Source organism: Meleagris gallopavo, chromosome 11 (genome assembly GCF_000146605.3).
Source record: "Meleagris gallopavo isolate NT-WF06-2002-E0010 breed Aviagen turkey brand Nicholas breeding stock chromosome 11, Turkey_5.1, whole genome shotgun sequence".
Taxonomy (NCBI): domain Eukaryota; kingdom Metazoa; phylum Chordata; class Aves; order Galliformes; family Phasianidae; genus Meleagris; species Meleagris gallopavo.
Window position 1 is genome coordinate 129,602 of NC_015021.2, and position 23,198 is coordinate 152,799.

Below are 23,198 nucleotides of genomic sequence, written 5' to 3' on the forward strand. Positions count from 1 at the left end.
CTTTTTTTTGGCACATGCTTGGACATTGAGAATGGCCAGCTGAACAGAGGGAAGAACTTCATGAGCCTAAATGATTGTGTATATCTCATAGGTCATACTGCACATAGAATTCCAGCTATCTCATTATATACATTTATTTGATGGTATAATTCTTCACTGCGATGGATATTGCAGTGGTTCTAAGCTGTCAGACAAACATCTATGAAAAAAGACTGACTTAACAGAATGTCAAGAGTAGCTACTGGACTTTGCTTTATACTAGTTGAATATACAGAATGCTAGTGATCATTTGAAATCCAAAAGAAAATACCTCAAAGCAGCACATGTTCAGATGAAGAATTTGGTCATGCATGTTTTCCAGCAGCTGTTTTTATTTTAGGTTTAATTTAAAATACCTTCAGCTTAATTTCATGTTCAGAATCATCAAAGCCTACCAAAAAACCTCAGATTTTGTTTCACAGAGATCATTATCAAGTTCTGAACAATTGTATGTTTATTACTTTCATATTTTGCATTTCTGGCGTTTCATATGCTACCCAAGGGCACAGTCTAACTCAAAGAATAACAAGAATCTGCGTGCTTTTCATTTGCTTTTTTATTATTACAGGCATACTATATTATGACCTGTTTTAGAAACAAGCTGGTTTTGCTTTTTAACTTCCTATGTGTCTCTTAATGTTATGTTGCCTGGGCTCTAATCTCTAATGTAAAAAAAAAGATATGAAATGCAGGGATTTTGGTGCTGATCGCTGTTCATGCTATGGCCTTACTACAAGGTTTTGTCATAATAAAGTTGTATATGCAGGCAATTTGGGTTACTGATCAAAACAGCAGAAAGGCCACAGCATAGTAAATCCTTTGTGTCTGGGTGTACTTTTTCTTGGGAGCTAGATTGCTGTATCTGGCACATCAGATACATGGTCACATCTTGTGCTTTACTAGTTTCGGCCAAAGCTTACACCTTAGTCTGTTTCTCATCAAGTGTTCTTTGCTGTGATGTCATTCAGAGTAGTGATGCTAATATGAGTAACATAGGTAAAGGCACTTAGAAAAAAAAAAAGTGCTTGATTTATGGATTGGCAACCCGTCCTGTGGTAGGGGGTTGGAATTTGATGATCCTTGAAGTCCCTTCCAGCCCAAGCCATTCTATATTCTATATCTGTCCTTTTGCTTCAGCTGTGGTGTCACAGAATTGTCTCTAGATCCATCTGTGTCCATGACAGGAGGACAACAGGCCCACAGGCCCACATGATGTTATGATATGGAATATCAATAGCAAAAAATCATAAAACTACAACATACAGTAAACCGCTTTTGTCATATCAGCTACCTGGAAGAAAAGAAACAGATGCAACGCTTCTTACTGAGGTAATCAGTCATCTACTATGGCTGTTTGCTTACTGCTGTTGATTGCTGATGTGAGTTCGGTAATAATAGTGAACTTTGAGCCATGTTTATCTCATATGCATATTGAATAATTAATGTTACAATGTTTGCAGGACAATGAAGATGCTTTCATCACATTTAATATCCGGTTTCAGTTAGTTCATCAATAGCCCAACCTGAGCTCTGGGCGGACTGATGAGTTTACATCAATTAAGCTTTATCTGTGTTAAGTGTGAAATTCCTCACAAATTTTAGAGAAGAAAGAAACTGTGTAGAAGGTAATACAAAAATAAATTGGAACGTTGGAAAGTTATTTTTGGTTAATACTTTAATTGCTAATATTTGTTGCTGATGGGTTACAAGATTTTATGACAATATCTAGTCCTTGTGCTTTGTAACTCCTTGCAGGAGTCTGAAATCAAAGATGAAATTGTAGCTGCAGTAGATTCTGTATGTGGTAATTAAGTGGCTTCAAGTGTGATTGTATCCCTAGCTTTGGTTTGGTTTTTTTTTGCAACCAGACAGTTGCAGTCTTCTTGGTGGTCTGCCAAGGTCTTGCTTCAAGATTTCATTGATAAACCAGGCCTTAGGTTCGATCTCAGTAGGTATTGTTGAGCTTTCATTCTATATATTAAGATATTCATTCTATAAATCTGAGAGAATGTACTCTAGAATCTGCAAATTCAAAACCTTCCTGGATGCTGTTTAGATTGATGATACAGCGAGTATGTGTAAGTTATATAACTAAGTCCAATGAAGAAAACTGAGCTGTGGCTCAGTGAAATGGCTTCTGTCTCCTTTCTGCATTACACAGTAAATCATAGAATCCTATAGGTTGGAGAAGATCTTCAAGATCATCAAGTCCAACCATCCTCCTGACCCATTAAGTCTGATCATTAAGCCATGTCCCTCAGTGACACATATGCTTGTCTTAAATACCTCTGGAGACAGGGACTTCACCATTCCCTGGAAGCTCATTTGCTGTGAAGAAATTTTTCCTAATTTCTAATTAAAATCTCTTCTGATACGATCTGAGACCGTTTCCTCATGTCCTGTCACTTGTCACTTGGTCCAGTAACGACTGATTACCTTTACAGCTTTTTCAGCATTAGAATCATAGAATGGTCAGAGTTGGGAGGGGCCTTTAAAGGTCATCAAGTCAGGTTTCTCAGAGCCCTTTCCAGCCTGACCTTGAGTGTCTCTAAGGATGGAGCATCTACCACATCTCTGGGCCACGTGTGCCAGTGCTTCATCACTCTTAACATAAAACACTTTTTCCTTATAACCAATGTAAATCTTCCCTCTCTTAGTTTGAAACAATTTCCCCTTGTCCTATCACAACAGACTCTGCTGAAGAGCCTGCCCCATTTCTCTGAGCCTGTCCTTGTAGAGGAGGTGTTTCATTCCTTGGATCATTTTATATGCCTGGGTAGCCAAGAAGGCCAACAGCATCCTGGCTTGTATCAGATACAGTGCAGGCAGCAGAAGCAGATTGTCCTCCTGTACTCAGGTCTAGTGTGGCCAGCAGGAGCAGGGAGGTGATCATCCCCTGTACTCAGCTCTGGTGAGGCCGCACCTCGAGTACTGTGTTCAGTTTTGGGCCCCTCACTATAGGAAAGACATTAAGGCCCTGGAACGTGTCCAGAGAAGGGCAACGAAACTGGTGAGGGGTCTGAAGCACAAGTGATATGAGGAGCAGCTGAGGGAGCTGGGATTGTTCAGTCTGGAGAAGAGGAGGCTCAGGGGAGACCTCATTGCACTCTACAACTTCCTGAAGGGAGGTTGTAATGAGGAGAGGTTTGGCCTCTTCTCCCAGGCAGCAAACAGGACCCAGGAAAATGGCCGCAAGTTGTGGCAGAGGAGATTTAGGTTGATTCCCTGGTGAGGCCACACTTTGAGCACTGTGTTCAGTTTTGGCCCCCTCTCTACACTGAAAGACATCGATGCCCTGGAGCATATCCAGGAAGGGCAGTGAAGCTGGTGAGGACCTGGAGTTCAAGTCTTATGGGAAGCAGCTGAGGGGACAGTGATTGTTTAGTCTGGAGAAGAGGAGGCTCAGGGAAGACCTTACTGCTCACTATAACTCCCTGAAAGGAGGCTGCAATGAGGTGGGGGTCAGCCTCTTCTCCCACACAACCAGCAACAGGATGAGAGGAAATGACCTCAAGTTGTTCCAGGGAAGATTCAGGTTGGATCTTAGGACAAAAAAAATTCCTCAGAAAGAGTGGTCAAGTGCTGGAATGGGCTGCCAGTGACTGGTGGAGTCACTGTCCCTGGAGGTGTTCAAGAAACATTTAGATGTTGTACTGAGGGACGTGGTTTAGTGGGGAAATGTGGGTGGTAGGTGTAGGTGGTACTGGATGATCTTGGGGGTCTTTTCCAACCTTGGTGATTCTATCATTCTGTGATTTTTGTGGCCTTCCCCTGGATGTGCTTCAACAGATCCATGTCTCTCCTGCACTGAGGATTCCACATCTGGATGCAGTACTAAATGTGAGGTCTCAGCAGAGCAAAGCAGTGCAGCAGGATCACCTCCCTTGTCCTGCAGACCACGCTTATTTGATGCATCCCAGGATGTGGTTGACACAGTTCCAGCTTGCCATCCACAAGTACCCCAAGTCCTTTTTGGCAAGACTGTGCTTCGTCCTTACAACCTCCAGCTTTTATTGATAGTGGAGGCTTCTGTGGCCCAGGTGCAAATCCTTGCACTTGGATTAGTTTGAACCTTATGATGTTCTCTTGGGCCCACTGCTCAGCCTATCTATGTGTCTGGAACAGGTTACCTAGTGTTTTAGTTGATGCTCTGTCCCTGGAGACTTTACATGCAAGGATGGATAAGGCCCTGGGCAACCTGATCCAGCTGTGGTGACCCTGTTCATTGCAGGGAGTTGGACGAGATGGCCCTCTGAGGTTCCTTCCAATTCTAAGGATTCTGTGGTTCTATGATTCAGTTTATGACGTTAGCTCTGCAACAGGCTGTCAAGCTGATATGCTGCTAATGAAGAAAGGCATGCTAGAAAAAACTATGAAGAGAAGGCATGCTAGGCTCCTCCACATCTGTCAGTTCTCAGGGCAATTACTCATGGAATTGAAACTACTTTTAAGCTGTGTGAGAGGAATGCTGCCATGTAAGGCTGTGTGAGAGTGGTCTGCTCTGTCAGGACACAAACGCAGATGGGACCTTACAGCACAGGGAGACTGTTGAAATGAGTCTGCTGCTCAGAAAGGCTCTCTGGGATGTCACTCTGGTAGGAAGGTCTGGTCCTTCTTCAGTGTAGTGCCTGGGTAACTTGAATTACCAGGGTGCAGTGATGCAGGCAGGGTTTGCTGTGTGTGAAGAAGCACCAGAGACAGGTGGCCAAGCAGGGAGCCTGGCCAGCCTGTCCTTTCTGTGAGCCTGCTGCCAAGCATCAGATCACGAGTTCTGGCTGCAGACTGGGGAATGGAGGTGGGGACGTAAGTAAAGCCAGCTCACTGTAAATTATTTTTTCTTTGCCCATGTTTTACATGATTGTGGGCATGCTTTATGAGGGCAGTATCTCTTGGCACCCGCATTGAAAGCACCAGTGGCTTAATTTAGCTTTGACTTGAGTCAATACTGCTTTCTTGTGGCTGAAGAAAAGGAGAAAACAAACTCTTCTCTAGAGCACTGAAGGAAGTGAAGAAATGCTTATTCAAGTGAAGAAGTGTTATTCATGGAAAAACTCCTCATACATGTTTTGAGAAGCAGATGAGCATTGACTATATAGCTCAAATCAACTGCTTCCAGTTCCTATTTAAGGCAAGTAAAACAGTTATTGAGTGAAATGAATTGGTGTATTCAGAGCAGTTTAATTATAGCTGTAAAGAATAAGTTGTGCTGCATTGATGATTGTCAGCTCTTGTTGCTGTGCAGGGCTGCTGGGTGGTCTTGGACTCCTGCTTAGATGTGTCTTGCCTGGATTGTCTTTGTGTTTGGGTCTGCAGAGGGAGCCATGGATGCACCATGGATGCATTAGGAAGTTGGTGAGACCAAACTCTGGTAAGGCTTGTAGCCCAGCTTTGCATACCCAAGAGTTTTGGGTAGGCAAGGCAAGTATGTAATCGTGCAGGCACTTTGCCGGGGCTTTTGAACAGTGAATGAGATTTAATTGTCAGAGAACTAAACTGCCTGTCGGAAAGAAGGTGATTGGTTCCAAGCCTGCTCTACATGCTTTTCCCAGATTTTTTAATCTGTCTTCCCTAGCTTCCCTGTCTGAAAAACGGGAATAAAAATAAAAAGTTGCTTCCTATTGTGAGATACAGGCCCCGTGATGGGAAAGTTGCAGTGTTGATAAATGCCATACAAGACCCAAGTTGGAAGTGAAAAGAATATTTCCCAGAGGCATGGTATTCTTACCAAGAAAATAACTGACCTACAAACACTGTCCTGTGCTGCTGGTTGGCAGGCGGGTAGGAAAGCTTTGACTGTGCTTTCTGATAGTGTGTTTTGGTTTATTTGTTTTTGTTTTTTTTTTTGTTTTTTTTTTTGAATTGTTGATCACAAGGCATCTGAATTTAAATGGAAGCTTTTCCCTACTGAAATTCAGGTGTCTTTTTTATTTTTAAGAGCTTGTAATATGAATTGAATTATAGCAATTTGACAATACTAGATTACAGACAGTCTTGATACTTCTCTTGCTAACAACTATCTGGTATTTCAGCATTATAGAGTGTGATTTTAACCCTCAGTTCCCTATATGGAAGCAATACCTGTGTGGATTTTAGAGGTAGGAAACAAAAACACCAAATCTTGATGGTGTTCTGTTGAGGTGTGAGAAGAATCTTCAGTAAAGTATCCAAACACTGGAGAAAGCCTTGAGAGTTTTATATACCCTCATGCACACTGTATTTTCTCCTGCTCTATCTGCTGCTTGGTTTGCGTCCCTGTCTGACATGTTTTGTGCTATGATTAATGTCTCACACATCCATCAGAGGCATCCAGTTTTAAACATCCTATTATTGTTTTCTGGGGAGAAGGTAGTGTTTTCCACTCAGTGCAGTGTCTCCATCCTTTTTGATGGCCTAACTCCCAGTAATATCTATCTGAGATTCTAGAGTGAGAAGAAAACCTATCTGTTTTGGTATACATTATAAGCAGCACCCTGCTGCTAACTTAGAAGTGATTTCTTCAGGGCACAGAAGAGAAGCCTTAGAATTTACTTATAATGTACTTATCTCAGTCTGGAGTAAACGCTTCTGCTTCTTACGGAGTGCTTCCTCCAGTTATTTTCTTGAAGCTTGGTTTTTAAGATATGTTTATTTTCAAGTCCTTTTCTGACTGCAAAGGAAGTTTGGTCAGGAGCTGTTAAGCATGTGACCTGGGACCCTTCTTTGGCACATGGATGTTCTGCCTGTCCTCAGCTCACATCACCCTGCTTTCAGCTATCCTGAAGGAGAAGAGAAGCTTCACACAGTGACCTTGAGAAGCATTTCAAATTGTTTCAGAGCCTGTAAAACGGGAACAGTTATTTATGCAACTAGCTATATAAAATCAATGTAATATTTTATAGACACCAAATCAAAGTAATGGATTAAATGAAAATGGATCCTTCTCTGTCTTAACATTTACTACCTTCTTTTGGATATACCAACCACATGAAAACTACTGAGAAAAAATTATTTAAAGATTGGAGACAAAACACTTCACTTTAGAGCTGTTTTTAGGAGGAAAATGCAAACAGGGCCGCTAGGATGATGATTTCTGTTGTTTGGGCTTGTGCCTGCATACTTGACTGCTGATGCCCACCTCTGACAGTATGTCAAACTTGAAGTTGAAATGCATGTTCTGAGAATTTTGTGACCAAGTTATACATGGATCGTATCTGGCTCAGGTTCCTCAAAATTACTTTCAAATTTTTATTTGTTCAGGTATAAAGAATGAGTGTTTGCAGTCTAGTTGGCCAGCTCTCCAAAATAATTCCCGTATTTCTGTAGTAATTACAGTTGCAGTCACTATGTGTAGATGAGCACCAGACTCCAGTTGGGTCATTCTAATGGTCTGTTTCACCCAGTCTTCTCTGGCAATGCCTAAAGGAGACGCCCTTTTGGGAGAAACCAAAGCCTGACTAGTTTCTGCCATCCATTCTCTCCCAGCATTACATCTCTTACATAGGGACTGTTAGAGGGAAAACATCTGCCTAATCCTGCTGGGATATGTGCATGGATCTCATAGATATAATATTCTCTGGTCCCTTTTGAAGCTGCTACTACTGCCGTTGAGGCAGCAAGTTCCAGAAGTTGACTGGGTAAGGAAGTACTTTTATTTGTTTTAAATCAATGTTTAGACTTCCATCAGTTGCACCCTAGTTTTGGTACTGTAGATAGCTAAATAGTCCGATGTTCACCTTTTAGACTAGAGTTCATGATAAATGTGAATCTTGACCAGACATTTTTTCAGAAGAGTCATTCTCGGCAGACTTTCCTCATGAGTCAGCTGCCCTGTCACTTGATTATAGTTGCCTTTTTTTGCATGTTGTTTACCATTTCTTCTGTAAATGTGAAGAGAACATGGCACTTAAAATGTGGGTGCACCAATGCTGTATACAGCAGCGAAGTATGTTCAGTACCTTTTCTTGAGTGTCCTGGTTTTGGATGGTGTAGGAGAGCTGAGAAGGGCCTCAGCCAGGAGAGATGACCCACAGTGGCCAAAGGGATATTCCATAACACATGACACGTGCTCAACATAAAACAAGGGCAGATGGCTGCAAAGACTGCTCTTTCTCAGCATCTGTCTAACCAGTGGTTGTCTGGTGGTGAGCAGCTTTGTCCATCGCTTGCTTTGCTTATTACTTTCGTTGTTGTTTTATGTGCTAGGAACTTGTGTTTGCAGTGATACCTGCAGCTGTTCAGTGTTCACTCTGTACAGCACTTCCATAGTAGGGGAGCGTACTATATGAGGATATGAGTGTTTTACAGTTTTTTTAATATACTTGCATTTCTGTAATAAATATTATTTTCCTATGCCACCTTTATTGAAGCTTAGAAAGCAAATTCTGAAGGATTTTTCTTACTTGCATTGTAAGTTTAATGGAAGAAAGTTCCAGTAGTATTTTGATAATTGGTTTCACTTCAGAATGGGAATAATTAATAAGCTCATAAAAGGCAACAACATTTTGATACATTGCAATGAATTTGAAAAGTGACAAGAAAAATTTGAATTTAATTCTTTTAATTGATTTTCTTCTAATGTGAACTTTAATGTTACCCAGTTGTTCACTCTTACAGTGACTTTGATTGATTCCCAGTGGGATTTTCCTTCCATACTAGATTATTAGAATTAATTATAAAATGGGCCTTAACTTTTTCGTGCTGTCAGTGTATAAAGACAGTTATCACAACAAAGGCAGACAGGAATGATCAGTAGTGAATTTTGGGAGTGGTGAAGGGAAGTAGTAAACAAGATTTCTGTTGGTGTCTTGAGACAGTATGGTAATTGAGTGACAAGTGTATGCCTGACTCAACCAAAATGAGTTCTCATAGCAAGCATGTAAGTCTGAAAACTGAAACCTGGTTTCCCCATAATTCAATGTTTCTTGTTTCTCTCACTTCCAGCTTCACAGCTGAAACCGGTACCCCCCAGTTCTAATTTGAAACTTGTTAGTAGGGTGTGCAGGGTGCAGTCTATAGCTTGAGGCCTGAGCAGCCAACAGGAGCCAAGCAGAGGTGTCAGAGGGTGCAGCAGCAAGCTGTCTGCATTGATTAGCAGAGCATTAAACTAGATTAAATGGGGAGAGGGGATGGAATTCTGAGTGACAGAGAAGAACCAAGGAATACTATCACTTTAGTACGCAGCACAGGAAAAACTCAGATTTGTTGCAGAGGAATTTAGGAGAGCTCTCCAAGAAGGCAACACAGCTGATAGTCCAGCTGAAGTGTGCCTCTACACCAATGCATATAACTTAGGAAGTAAGCAGGAAGAGTTGGAACTCAGGGTACGATTAGAAAAACATCACCTGTCCTGAAGCATGGTAGGAAGAATCAAACAACTGAATACTATGATCAAGGGTTACAAGCTGTTTGAAAGGAAATGGCGGGGCAGGATGGGCAGGAGAACTGTCCTCTGTATTAAGAAGTGGACAGATTGCAAACGGCTATCTCTGAGAAACAGCTATGATTGAGTTGAGAGCTCATGGATTAAAATTAGGGACCAGATTAATAAAGGACATCTGATGGTCATACTCTACTACTACGGGCTGCCTGATCAAGGGAATTCTGCTTGATGGGGCTTTCTTGTTTCATCTGCAAGAAGCATTTCGCTCACAGTCTTTCATCCTGATCATGCATTTCAGCCACCCAGATATCTTCTGAGAAAGCAACATGGCTGGCTGCAAGCAATCCAGGAGACTTAGAGTTGTTGAGGTTAACTTCCTGCTCCACACTTTTTGATAAATGTGAAGGGAGAATTGGCTGCAACAGACATGGAGAATGCTGAGGTACTCAGTAGTTTCTTGCCTTGGTCTTCACTGGCAGTCAGGCTTCTCATGCTGCTCAAGTCCCTGAGCCTCTAGGCATAGACCAGGGTAGCAAAATCTCTCCCACTGTAAAAGCAGAGCAAGTCTGATACTTCCTCATAAGGCTGAATGTGTACAAGTCTATGAGGCCTGATGACACGCACCCCAAAGTCTTGAAGGAACAGTCTGATGTTTGCCAGACCGCTTTCCATCTTATTTGAAAAGTTGTGGCTGTCAGGTAAAGGTCCTCAATGGCTGGAAAAAAACATAGACTCATAGAATCACTGAAGTTGGAAAAGACCACTGAGGTCATCTAGTATAACCATCAACCCATCACCACCATGTCCACTAAACCATGTCTCTCAGTGGTACATCTACAGATTTCTTGAAAATCTCCAATGATGGTGATTCCACCACCTCCCTGGGTAGCCCATTCCAATGCCACACTGCTTTTTCTGAGAATTTTTTTTTCCTAAAAATCAACCTGGACATCTCCTTGTACAACTTGAAGCCATTAGCTCTTGCCCTATCGCTGTAAACTGGGAAAAGAGGCTGACTCCCACATCACTACAGCCTCCTTCCAGGAAGTTGTAGAGAGCAATAAGGTCTCCCTCGAGCATTCTCTTCTCCAAACTGAACAATCCCAGTTCTCAGCATCTCTACTCCAAGTCTGTAGTGTTGCCTGGGGTTGTTGTGACCAAAGTGCAGGACCCACCGCTTGGTCTTGTTGAAGTTCATATACTTGGCCTTAGCCCATTGATCCAGCCTATCCAGAGCCCTCTGTATGGCTTTCCTAGCTTCGGGCAGATTGACACTTCCTTCCAACTTGGTGTCATCTGCAGGTCCAATGAACGACCACAGTGATGAGCAGAGTGCTGGAGCACCTCTCATGGAGACAGGCTGAGGCAGCTGGGCTTGATCAGCCTGGAGAACATTCTGGGCATACGTCATTGTGGTTTTCCAGTACTTAAAAGGAGCTTATTAGGTGGAGGGAGACCAACTTTTTACATGAGCAAATAGTGATAAGACAAGGGAAAATGGTTTTAAACTAAAAGAAGGGAGATTTAGATTAGATATTAGGAGCAATTTTCTTTTTCTCAGTGGGTGGTGCAGGTTGCCCTGAGTTGCAGATGCCCCATCCCTGGAGTTGTTCAAGGCCAGGTTAGATGGGGCTCTGGGCAGCTTGATCTGATGGCTGGCAGCACTATCCGTGGCAGGATGGGTAGAACTAGATGATTTTTAAGGTCCCTTTTAACTCGTGCCTTTCTATGGTCCTGTGACCCAGCCTTTGGGTTTTTGCAAAACTTTGCTACATCGCATACAGCTCAGGGGAAATAACTTGCTGGAAAATCTGTCTGCATTTTAATAATATCTTGTAAGTTCAATCAGTAGAAAGTATTTTTAAATACTGCTTCAAAGAAAATTACTACTGTGAACTAGTGAAAAGGTCTCCTTCTTCAGGGAGTTAAGATACTCCTGGTATCTGGAAGGGCATGACATTTTTCCCTTGTTTGATTATATAGGATATATTAATATGACCTCAGTGTTTAAGGTTGCTCAAGCTGTAAGAGTTCAAAAGATTTCAAATAAGATTTTTTTTTTCAATTTATTTTGTTAAGCCTTTTCAATAATTGTAAATAGTCATTCTTTTAAAGAACAAATAGTAAGAGGTTAAATAATCCACCTATATATGAGTCTGTATTTCATTAGAAAGAGTTCATGGAAGAAATGTAGCTAATGGTTGTTGAAAGATATTTAAGTAACATCATTGGTGTATATGTTAAAAAAAAACAACTTTAAGCCCAGTAAAAATGTATATACTTGTGAAACATTGATTATTCAGTTGATATAAGAGAAATCCAAGTTATCAGTTGTGGGTTTAAAAACAGTAAACTGTTAGGACGTATTATTAAATATCATACAATTCAGCATTTTGTCCTATTACTTTGCAGAATAAATACACATTTCAGTGAGACATCACAGTTCACATTTAAGTAATAATAATGTAGCTTTCTCTACAGCTCATTGAAAACATGAAACAAATGGGACAAATGAGGAGTAACTCAAAAGCCAAAGAAGAGTTTGATCTTCACATCCAAAGACGTACAAGTTTTCAAACCACCTGTATATACATGGGAGCTGTGGTGGAATGAAGTACTCTGTCCTTGCTGCCCTGAAGAGGAAGGAAGAAAGAGCATCTGGTGGTCCACAGTAACCTGAAGGACTGAGATGCACTGCATGTGGGGACCACCTGTGCACTGTGTGCTCCTGTGTGCTCCTGCTGTGGCACTGATGAAATCCTTTGCCCCAGTTTTTTGCATAATATGTTGTTCCTGAATGTGTCAAATGGTATTTGACAGGGTCTGCCTAACTGCACTGTTTCTTCCTTATACAAGGCAGTTCAGATCTCAACTGAGTCATTAAAGAATTAGTTATTACTAATAATATCTTATAATTGTATCTCCCATCTTGCTAGTTTTACTAAAGATTAAAACATGTATGCAATAGTTTAAATTATGTAGGATTTCTAGTGTTTTGTAGTGTACTGGGAAAAGAAGGACTAAAATGCCCACAAGGAAAAAAAAAAAAAAGTAGACTGTGACCTGCTGTTTCATTAAATGATTCACCTTCTTTTGAATGGTTAAAATTTTCCACTGAGAAATAGTTTTTTTGTACTGTGGTTGTTTGAATTGCAGGAAGCTCTTAGTTTCAGTTAGAAAGCAAACCTAGAATTTAAGGTTTGGCAACTTAATAGATGATTTTATTTCTTTCGTGTCAAAAACGCAAATCAAAACAAAATGAGTATTTTCATTTGGATGCTTAAACTATTGATTCTTAACGAAGACAAGGACTTTAAATCCCTTTGAAATCTTGCGTAGGAAAACAAAATCAGAGTTCTTCATTGCTTGTCTACACTCACATTCAGGAAAACTATTTTCCAAAGTGCTCTAACAGTTAGTTAGAGCAATAATGGTGCAATTTGAGTTGTGTATAATTTGAAGAGATAAACTTTAGTTAAACCAACGTGGCTTTTGCAGAAACCTGTGGTGAGAATTTGGTTGTAGACCTAGGAAGCCCAGGGCGTAGGAGAGAGTCCTTTGCAGGATTGTAGCCCAAGTGGACCCTCAGTTGAGCTCCAGAGAGCTCAAAAAGATACTTTTTTTCTTATATTTTCATTTCCATAGTGTTTTCTTTTCTATTTTATTTTGTGAAGCTGTGTTTTAAAGTGATGTGGTGATGGTTCATGGTGTGGCAAGAACAATATACACAGTACTTAATGAGGTGGCTGGCTTCTGCTCTGACTGCTGCGTCTGTGTCAGGGTTAATCCAGTACATTTGCATTCATTTGCTAGTTTTACCTCCCTTACAGTATGTTATACTGGACCAGGCTGTAGCTCATACACCTAAGATTGACAGTAAGTGTACAGATTCCCACTTTTCATATTCAATTGGCCTGTTTTTTTTCAGAGTTATCTTGTAGATATGTTTATGATTGTAGTTTTCCAATTAGAAAGGGAAGAGCTTTATTTTACTATTGTGACTTAAAACTGTTAGAGCAGATAAATGTGTCAGGATGCAAGAGCAGTGCCAAATGCACAGTGCACTAAGGATAAATGCAAGCTTGCTTTCTTCTGCTGTTGTATGAATTCCCTTATGAGAGGCTCCAGGAAGGACAGTAGGGGCAAGTGGCTGAGCTGTGTTAGTGTTCAGGATCCAGGATCTAAGACACTGGTGACTCCTGTGGCTGGGTGGTGTTTTTTAATTCTGTTTCTCCAAGGAAAGAGCACTTACTGTATTGACAGTTATTTATTTGTGTTGAATTTTTCTACTTATTTCCTTATTTTAAGGGAAAACTGTCTCGTTAAATGCTGGGAAGCTTGTTTGAGTATAAGCTTGTTCAAAGTCCAAATAGGATGTAAGACTCTGCTCTCTATACATAGGGTAGATGTTCCACCAAAATTTCTTGACCTTCAAGCTCTCCAAGTATTTTTCTACATGAAAGTTGGATTTGGCAACTTTCATCAGTCACTTTTAAATTGATCTACATAGAAGTGTCAGCATTTCATCTTGTTTCTAGATGTGTCTGGTATACAGTGACAAGTGCACAGCTGATTGCTTTCCGGTAACAGTGCTTTTTTCCCTATAGCTCATCCTTCTGCAGGCAGCTAGTTTCTAGATTCTGGAAAGAAGAATAATTTATTTCTGTCCCCGGGACACCTTCTCTTGCAGTAAATACCAACAACAAGGACAGACTGACCCTTGGGCAATTAGAAATCAGTTTCATTGTTCAAACACAGTTTTTCTTTCCCTTCCTTTCATACAGGTTGATAAAGTGTGTGGACAGCCCAAACAACAAGAAGGGAACCTGTCATCGGGCCAAATAGTGCCACTGAAGGAAGCAGCTGAAGCCCATACGCTTGTGTTGGCTCATGCTAGTCTGAAGAATAAAAGAAGGTAACCCTAAGTAACAGCTGAATTCAGATAAACTCTGCCTCACAATTCATGCTAGTGGTTCCTTGTCACATACTGTTTAAGCCAGAGACATAGTTCTGTCATCCTGTCCATGCATACTTCACTATTGCCATTGCTGATGTGTAATGTGATACAAATGTGTATGTGATATTGCATTGCAGACCTCTCCAAAAACAACAGGGCAGACTTGATGTCACTACTTAGCACCAAGATGTTTTTATTTCCAGAAACTTTCAATGAAAATGATGAAAGCTTTTCCCTCATAAAGTCTGAGTTTTTTCCACAATTCAGTCTATGTTGCTTAATATTGCAGTCTATGTTGCTCAGGACCCAGAGGATGTAAGCTTATCCCAGGGCAGAGATGAGAAGGGGAAATGGGTGGAAAGGAAAGATTAATTACCATGACACAAAGTCAGTGATTTCACAGGGCAGAAAGAGCAAGTTCTCCCTTCTCACTGGTGCAGACAGTAAGATTCCTTGCAATCTGCCTGGTTTGTTACATAACAGAGGAAGAGCAGAACTACTTGTGTTTAGGATTTTGTGCCCATTTTGGCTTCTGTTTTTCGGCTGCATGCCATTTGAGTAACTAGAATGCTGAATTACTGCCACTGGCCTCAGTCCTGGCATGAGTGTCCTTGCTCCATGGTTTTCTGATCTTTCTTTCACTTCCCTTTCCATAGCTCCTGGATTAGCTTTCTGTAAATGTGAAGGTGGGGGAAGAATGTCTGTGCAATTCATTGATGTTACGTGGATAGATATCAGAGCCAGCTGACCATAAAATCACAGTGACATATTTCTGGCTACCATGCTGTTTTCAGTAACACCAGTGTAATTCTGGAACAACTTAGCAAAGTGAATGGAATCGTTCTGGGCATAAGCATCTAAACTTCCCAGGGAGTCTGTGTGTATCTCTGTATGTCGATAACAGCAGTATTAACATTTATATTAGCCTGGGTTCTGGTGTCCATGTTGTGAAGATGGCATTTTTATCTGTTTTTATTTTAATTGTCATCTATAGTGAGAATGAGAAAAAATTATATAGGTAGGGGACAGCAGCATGCAAAGTTTTTTGAGTGATAGCAGTTTTTTTATCCTTGTGTAATTTAAAACTGAAAATAAACATTTTCTGCTAGTGCTTGGAACTAATCATTTTCTTTACAATGTACACAGAATATCAGAGAAAAGAGCATTAAGAAAATCAATAAATTCAGCAGAAATAATCCAAGGAATGGTGGTAGTACTATTAACAAAATATGTTTTAAAACCATAGAATTCTGAACCTATCTTCTGTATAACTCATTGACTTCACTGGGACTTAAATCCTGGCAACAACAAAGGCAGAATTAACAGCCTGTTAAGTAGTGACCTCTCACAGAAATGGTAATTGGTGTCTTTAGTAGCATGACAGCAAATCTTTTGCACTTTAGGATTCCCTCCCTACCTCTGGAATTATTTGAACGTTCACCTTTTAAAATGTAAGTGAAAAAGACTTTCTTCCCACTTAAGTGTAAAAGAAAATGTATTTGAACTATTCTCTATGGGTTAGGCTTTCCCAGACTTGGTCTGTTCACTAAAAATTACATTACTCCAAACATCAAAAGTAAGGCCACCCTTACAGAATTAGGATTAAGTGTTACTGAAATATAGCATCAGTAAGTATTGTGGACAGCTCATGCATCAAAAGTTAATGATGCAGCTATAATTAGTAAAAAGTGGAGAATGTTTTCCAGAACTTGCGATAAAACATATAGCAAAAAGTTTGTACATTGTTTCTGTGACTGTGAAAAAGTAAAAAAAAACCCACAGTGAATGGCTTCTGTTGTTTGCGATTTATCATTCAATCACATATATCAATAAAAAGTAATTTTAGGCAATAAAATGTCATAATGATGGGTAAAATCATTGCTGCAGTGGGTTGTACAAGACACTTAGTGACAGGTAACTGCTTCAGGGGATCTAGGTTATGAGAGTAATTATGTGAATCTTTCCTGGTGCTGTTCCTTCTTGCAATTTAAAAAATCAGGAGCAATAATGTCAGCTGTCTGTCAGTTTAGGTCCTAGGTCACACTGGGATTCATCCCAACTGAGCCCCAGACTGCTTGTCTGTGCTGTACGCAGCCTTCCAAATGATCCTTGTTTCAAATGGGATACAGGGCATGACTCCTTTATACAGTAAGGAAAGAAAATGAAAAGAAGAAAAAGAATGATTAAACACTCCCCAAGTAAACAAAAAAGCGATTGCTCACTCCCTTAATGCACTAGAATAGTGCACTAGAATAGTGCATTAAGCTCAGAGAACCAGTCAGGGTAGCAGCAAACCTGTGGGATGTGCCCTTATAGATGCCCTTAAAAACCTTGTACCAGTTTATACTTGCATACGTACATTTGTTCCAAAGGTACTGCATCTTTGCTAAGCCAATTATAGAATCAAGCTCCTTTTCCAAAGAGTCTGAGAACCTGTGGTTTCATCTGTCCATTGGAGCCAAAGCTTCTCAAGCATTTGTAAGCTAGGCCTGTTCAGATAGTTTCTCTTCGCTGAGCTGGGCTTTCTTCTGGCCCCATGTCTTTTAGGGTCTGGTTGGAGGAAGTTCCACTCAAGGGAATCACCCTCTGCTGTTCAGTGCAGTGTGGTCCTGCACGCTCCCTGAATTTGGGCAGCAGTTGGATCTTCTGGGGCTTTCTGCTCCTCTCACTGTCACACAGATTCCTATGAGATTTCTCATCTTTATTTTCCCCCACATCCCATTCCTATTTTTGCTATGCAGCACTAAGTATCAGGAAGAAAATAATGTTAAGAAGATGAAATTTGAATAATTGCTGCATGATCTCCTAGCAAATTGTGCCCTTGATTAAGCTGAGAAGTATGCATTTTTTTTAAACCATTTTTTTCATAATGGAATAGGATTCAGTAATTAACTGAGGCCATCAGAATTGGTGCTGCTGTGATTTTTTTAATGTGGAGGTTACTAAAACATATAGTAAAGATGACAAGAAAATTGAAACCTTATGATGGTACACAGAATGTACGTGGTATGTACAGAATCTAGATCAGTAGATTGGAACGTTGTTGCTGAGTTCAACACAATGTATTACACTGGTCAAGGTTCAGACTCCAGGAAAATGCCTTTTGGCATTTCTTCTGTGTGCAGTATTTCCAGCCATTAAACATAGACTGGATAGAGATCTTTCTACAGAGTTCTGTTATGTTTGAGAAGAATACAACTTGATATTAGGTCCCTAATTGAAGGAAGCAAGCTTTGAAATGATGTTTTTGTGGTATTTCTTTGTTATTCTATGGGCTTGCGGATGTGTCTCATACATCTTAAAACAATTTCGAATATCTTTGGGAATGCTGGAAGTCAAGATCATCTATTTTATTTAAAATTATCTGTTGGATCAGACATCACGTGGTTTTATTGAAATTTAAGTAGTAAGATGCTAGTACAACATAGATTATTAGCACCGAATGCAAATGAATTTACTGCAGAGAAGAACAAAACATTTCTGGGTCATGAAGGCAGAATTTTCAACTGGTCCAAATTCTGCCTGATTCAAATACTGATTTCTCTTTTTGACTGGCTGTGTTGGAAGCACAGGGGTGGTGGATGGCACCTGATACTCAAGTCAAGTCAGCCCTGTCATGGTTACCAGAAAACAGGATGTACACCGGTAGGATTTTCTGAGAGCTACTGAAGAGGTGGAGGTACTATCTCTCTCCAATAAGACTTAACTGGATTGGCAGCTATCACTGAATCTGTTTGTTAGCATACTGTACTCTAGGCATTGCCATTGCGCTTAAGAATACTGGTATAAGAAAGAGCAGAATGTGTTTTCAAGCCAGTAAATGGAAAATTGCATCAGGATGTTAAAGACAATATTATTTGAGGGACCTCTGATATCAGTGCCTAAAAATGAGCTTCCATTAAGTAACTGCCAGATTTTTTTTCTAGTTTTTCCTCAGATACAATCCTAAAGCCCATATATTCTGCTTTGTAAAATTGTTTTTTGCAGTCCTTCATGCAGTCTGTCCAGAAATGAGCACACTTCCCTGTGTATGCAGTCTTTGTTAACAGTTGCTCATTGCGCAAGAAAGCAATTTCTACTCATTTGTATCCCCTTTTCCACGACAATCGTTCTACACTGTTTCTCATTATTTCCCTATATAGCCTCATGTATTTGCCGTTCTTCCATTTGGTATCGGTTATGGTTAATTTGAGTCCCACTGAATTTATTTTCAGCTTTTGGCTGTGTGCTGCATTTGTTATTGTGCTCTTATTTGAAAATGATCGAGAGAAACAAAATCTCCATTGTATTTCTTCAGCATTACTTTGACATGTTTAATTGCATCTACACTTTGGGAAAATCTCATGACAATTTTCCTCTTTATTTGCTTTCTTATATTATCCTATGCATGTGCTTGATGACCTTTCTCTCAAATAATTTTTACTTTTCTCTTTTGTTTCTCATTTTTTCCCTCATTTGCCTGAACTCCTGCTTCTCCCCCACTCCCCAATCTCTGATTGATGCTTATTCTCCCCGGCCTATTCCAGTTCTCTGCCTCTGAAAGCTTCAAAGAATGACAAATCAAGAAGTTTGAAAAAAATCTCTCGGTAAGGATGAAAACAAAGTGACATGCTTAGACTCAATGCTTTGCTCATCTCCATTGTAAGCTGCTCTTTTAGCTGTAATCTAGTAATTGGCATACCTTTGTGCGTGCTGATTTTATACAGCAGGACATTGGGAAACATTGCTTTCTCTGCCTAGCGTGTTTAGTTTTATATTGATGAAAAGTAAATGCTTTTATTGGTTAAAACTTGCACATACAGATCTTCGTTTGCAAAGGTGTTGTTTTAAAATGTCAGAACCCCACTGCTGAAAACGTGGAGTTAAAGCCTCTTCGGGTGAGGTGAATAAGATGAGCTTTAGCCTCTCTTAAAGGGGTGATTTTTAACTGCTTCAAAGGAAACTGCCTTAGAGGGCTTAAAATCTTCAGCATCTGTGTTAGCTTTGCATAAATAGATGCTTGCAGGATGATTCTGTCAGAGAGGTGTCGTCTAGACTTAACCTCAGTGTGTACACACACAGAGCTCCTTCTTGTCAGTGGTCAAGAGGCAGAAATACTGATTTCTTCCTTATAAAACCAAAAATTCCTATTCACTTTTTTCTTTTTTATTTTTATTTTTATTTTTATTTTTGTTTTTATTTTTATTTTTATTTTCTCTTACAATGACAGCTTTCTTGCAATGTTAGGGTAAGCTTGCTCCTTAGAACTATATGATGACTCGTTTATCTAGAGCAGGATAGTCACATGTTAGACAAATACGATGGCAAAAAAAAAAATTGGGGAAGTGAAAAGACTGTTATGTGGAAAAATAATCCTGTCTTAGCCTTCAGGATAGATGCCTAATTGTAGCCTTAAACGTTCTTTAAAGCACCTGTTACTCCCCAGAAAGTAATACATCTTGACTCGTGCCAAACTCCACCCAGCTGCATCCCCAGGCACCTCTTCAGGACAGTGTTGTCCTGCAGCCTGACAGGCAGAAGCACAGTAAGCCAGAATGAGTCTTTTGGCCTTCCAAAAGGAGATAGATAGCTCTGTGATAATTCTAGTGAATTTTTATGTCCTCCTTACAAACGTCTTTAGCTATCTTACACCAAATAGGAGCTTCTGGATCTGTGGATAGAGGGTATTTTTTTGTATCACAGTACTCCTGACTGTGTGCTGAATTAACACTTATTTTGTTACAGTGTGCATTTTTATGGCTGCCTCAGCCAGATACATATTATGTGTATAACCAGATTATGGAGGCAGCAGTTTAGCCACAAGACATTTTTCCATATGTAATCAGAAATGGGTTGTTTGCACAGGCCAGGAATTTTGGTGGTGCTCCAAAGCAGCAGACACAGCCATCTCTTGTGGGCATGTTGCCAGAGTTGACGGGAGAGAAATTTCTTTCCAGTATGAATGCGATAGTGATTATGGGGAGGAAATGGCCTCACCGCATTCCAAGGAGATGGCATTCTTTTCTCTTGTTCCATGTGTATTTAATGGCATATTACAGGTTTTGTCATTAGCTTTAGGAAGTGTTTTCCACCCAGGAGCTTATTGACAGTTCTTTATTTATCTCTCTTGTGTGCAGAGAAGGGAGAAGTATTTGATTCCAGCAATGAGGAAAAAGAAAAACCAAAACAAAACAGCACCACTCTTTTTAGTGACCATGTTTCTTTTTTTTTAACCTCTTGAGGCTGTAGATGTAGATTTCTTTAAGATTTTGAGGTGTTAACATTGTTTCTTGAAACTGCTCTTTGTATGGAAGTATGTGATAATGGATGATACGCAGTAGTAGCAATACACTAGAAATAAATTTTAATTAGCTTGATTGACTTTTAATTTTTCTGTGGGATCTAAACTTTGATTTTCATAGAGAACTAAGTTTACAGGGGGCTTAAATCTTTTGTGTGGTTCTGTTGTTAAATGTATTCTTCCTCCATTGCAGAGAATTCATCAATTATATGAAGCGATCCCGAACCTTTTTTGCCTCTATAGCAGAAAGGCTGTGTGATGGAGACCTGGTGATGAGAGACAGCTCAACCTGCTGGAATGGAGAAGATGTTGTAGAGAGGTAATGTTACGACTGAAAGTTTTCCCTAATGGTGAAAAAGATTACTACAGCTGTTTCAGCTGCTCTCAGCCAGTATTGACACCATTAGGTTTCCCCTTCATACTCTTGCTTATGTGAACAAGGGCTTTCCTAACATGTATGGTTCTTAATGCTGAGTTTTAGATACTAAATGTATTAAAGATATCAAAAATATTAAATGTAGTGGAACACTTTCTTGAAGGACTCTTTTGAGGGGTCTTTCTCTTTTTCTGTAGAGATCCTACCCTCCTCTAAAGCCAAATTAGGAATAGTAGGAAATCACCAGGCTCGCTGTGTCAAAATACAGTGACAGTAAATCAGCAGAGAATTGTAGGTAAGGCAAGAATGTGAATTAATCAACATGGCAATCTTGTACCGGATATGAACAAAGGGAGCTGAGCAACTTGCTTATCTGATCTAAACACTGGACTGACATGGAGGGGAGACGTGCTGATTAACACCTCACCCGAGGCGTGGTGGCAATAGCTACTGAAAGATGCCTGGAATGGGGCCAAAGCATCCCAGCCTGATGTTGTTCCAGTGGAGGTGTCAGTTTGGCGAAGCTGGGAGAGCAGCCCCACCTCTGTACCAGACACTGGCCTCAGCCCTCACATAACTAACAACGTAAGCCTTGTTTTGGGATGCCTGTCAAGCACATTGATTCATTCTCACCTCATTAAGAGCATAAATCTGGCCCTTGACAATACTTTGCTGAGAGGAGACACTGCATCAATTTGGACATATCTATGGGTCGGATCCATCCTCCTGTTCCCATTAGCAGGGTCACCTTTCCTAGTGAAATACCAAGATGTTGTGTTCTATAACTGCAGATGATACCCGGGTGAATTGTTAGTTAATTATTGGCTATTCTTGAGGTACTGGCACAGCCAATGAATGTGGCTAGTGAATTTATCAATGTCAATTCTCAATCTGTTATCTGTCACCTCAGTAAATTATCTATTTTCAACTGTATGAACCATTTCCAGTGAAAATCCTTAGCAGATCTCTGACAAGTGTTGACTCTGGTAGTGGCTCTACACCTAATCCATTAGACATAAACTGTTGACCATGCCTGGGACTAAGACTAGGCCTTGCTGCACTCAGATTCCAGTAGGCATTTTAAAAGCCAGGAGCTGCTTTCTGAGCATGGTGGCTCTGTGAGAGGGCTGCCCCGGTGAGCTGCACGTGAGTCAGAGTCGTACCGTTAAAGCAACAGCAACAGCAAGAAGTACCTCTGCAGATGACTCAAATTTCCTTTCAGTCTGCTGTTTATACATTCATTAATACAGAACTGAACATTGTTTTATCCATAGTGAAAAAAACAGGCTTTTCCTGCAAAGGTGTGAGAAAAATACAGTGACTAGGTGGTGATTTACTGAAGGATTTCCCTGCCGTTTCCTTTGAATGTTTCTGAAACAGCACTTGGAATAACAGCTCCTTTTGGAATTGCCCAAAATTCTCACCAGAGAATACTCTGTGTGAGTTCCTATAAAACACAATTAATAAATGCACTCTTATATGCTGGAAGCACTGTAGGATGAAAGGAACTTCCTAGTTCTCCAGCTTTGTTTTCTCCTTTTGTATTTTCTGACAGACGTTCCCACCACTTGCAGCCTCCACAGGCTAAACTTTCTGGTGTCATTTCTGTTATCCTGATTAACATGAGACAAAAAGAGGCATTCGGAATGTAACTGTAGCTGTTACTATCACTATCAAAGTGTATGTCAGTTTTTATAGTGAGAGTTGTTTGGGTGTGTGCCAGTGAATATTTTCCAGAAATGTCATTCCGTTAAAACTGAGATGTGATGTGAGATTGTGTTGGCTTTCACAGTTTCCTTTTAAAGTGCATTTTGTGGTCTGTAGCAGTTCTAAAGGATAAAGTTCTAGGTATCTGTTTTCTTCCATCAAAATGATTTTCATTATTGAAAAAATTGTTTTGTAGAAAATGTGGAATTGATTTCAGCATGGAAGCATGCAGCAGTTACAGGCAATTAAAAGGAGTTCTGACTCCCACACAGCTCTGCTTAAATTTTTCATGTGTAAATAATTTCAGCTTGATTATATTTAAGATATCTGTGGTAAATGCATGTCTTACACCTTCTAAGATAACTTTAAATATTAATGTTTCGGTACATACTGGCTTACATATTAATTATAGAACCATATATTAGAACAGTATGACAGCAGTCCAATATTCTAAATTTTAGTGTATAGTGATAGTAACAGT

At 40.2% G+C, this 23,198-nt stretch overlaps 1 protein-coding gene and 1 long non-coding RNA gene across 2 annotated transcripts in view; one reads left to right on the forward strand and one right to left on the reverse strand.

Moving 5' to 3' along the window:
• The window catches only part of LOC109369400, a 10,996-nt gene extending 6,788 nt beyond the window's left edge, over positions 1–4,208 (reverse strand). The window contains exon 1 of the long non-coding RNA XR_002118382.1: positions 4,170–4,208. This is a non-coding gene — a long non-coding RNA (uncharacterized LOC109369400). The remainder of the gene's footprint in view (positions 1–4,169) is intronic.
• Positions 1–23,198, forward strand: part of LOC100543530 (glypican-5-like) — a 324,270-nt gene that overhangs the window by 34,486 nt on the left and 266,586 nt on the right. Inside the window, exons 2-4 of the mRNA XM_010716341.3 lie at positions 14,182–14,312; positions 18,881–18,940; positions 20,828–20,953. Coding sequence (XP_010714643.1) covers positions 14,182–14,312; positions 18,881–18,940; positions 20,828–20,953 — 317 coding nt within the window. The remainder of the gene's footprint in view (positions 1–14,181; positions 14,313–18,880; positions 18,941–20,827; positions 20,954–23,198) is intronic.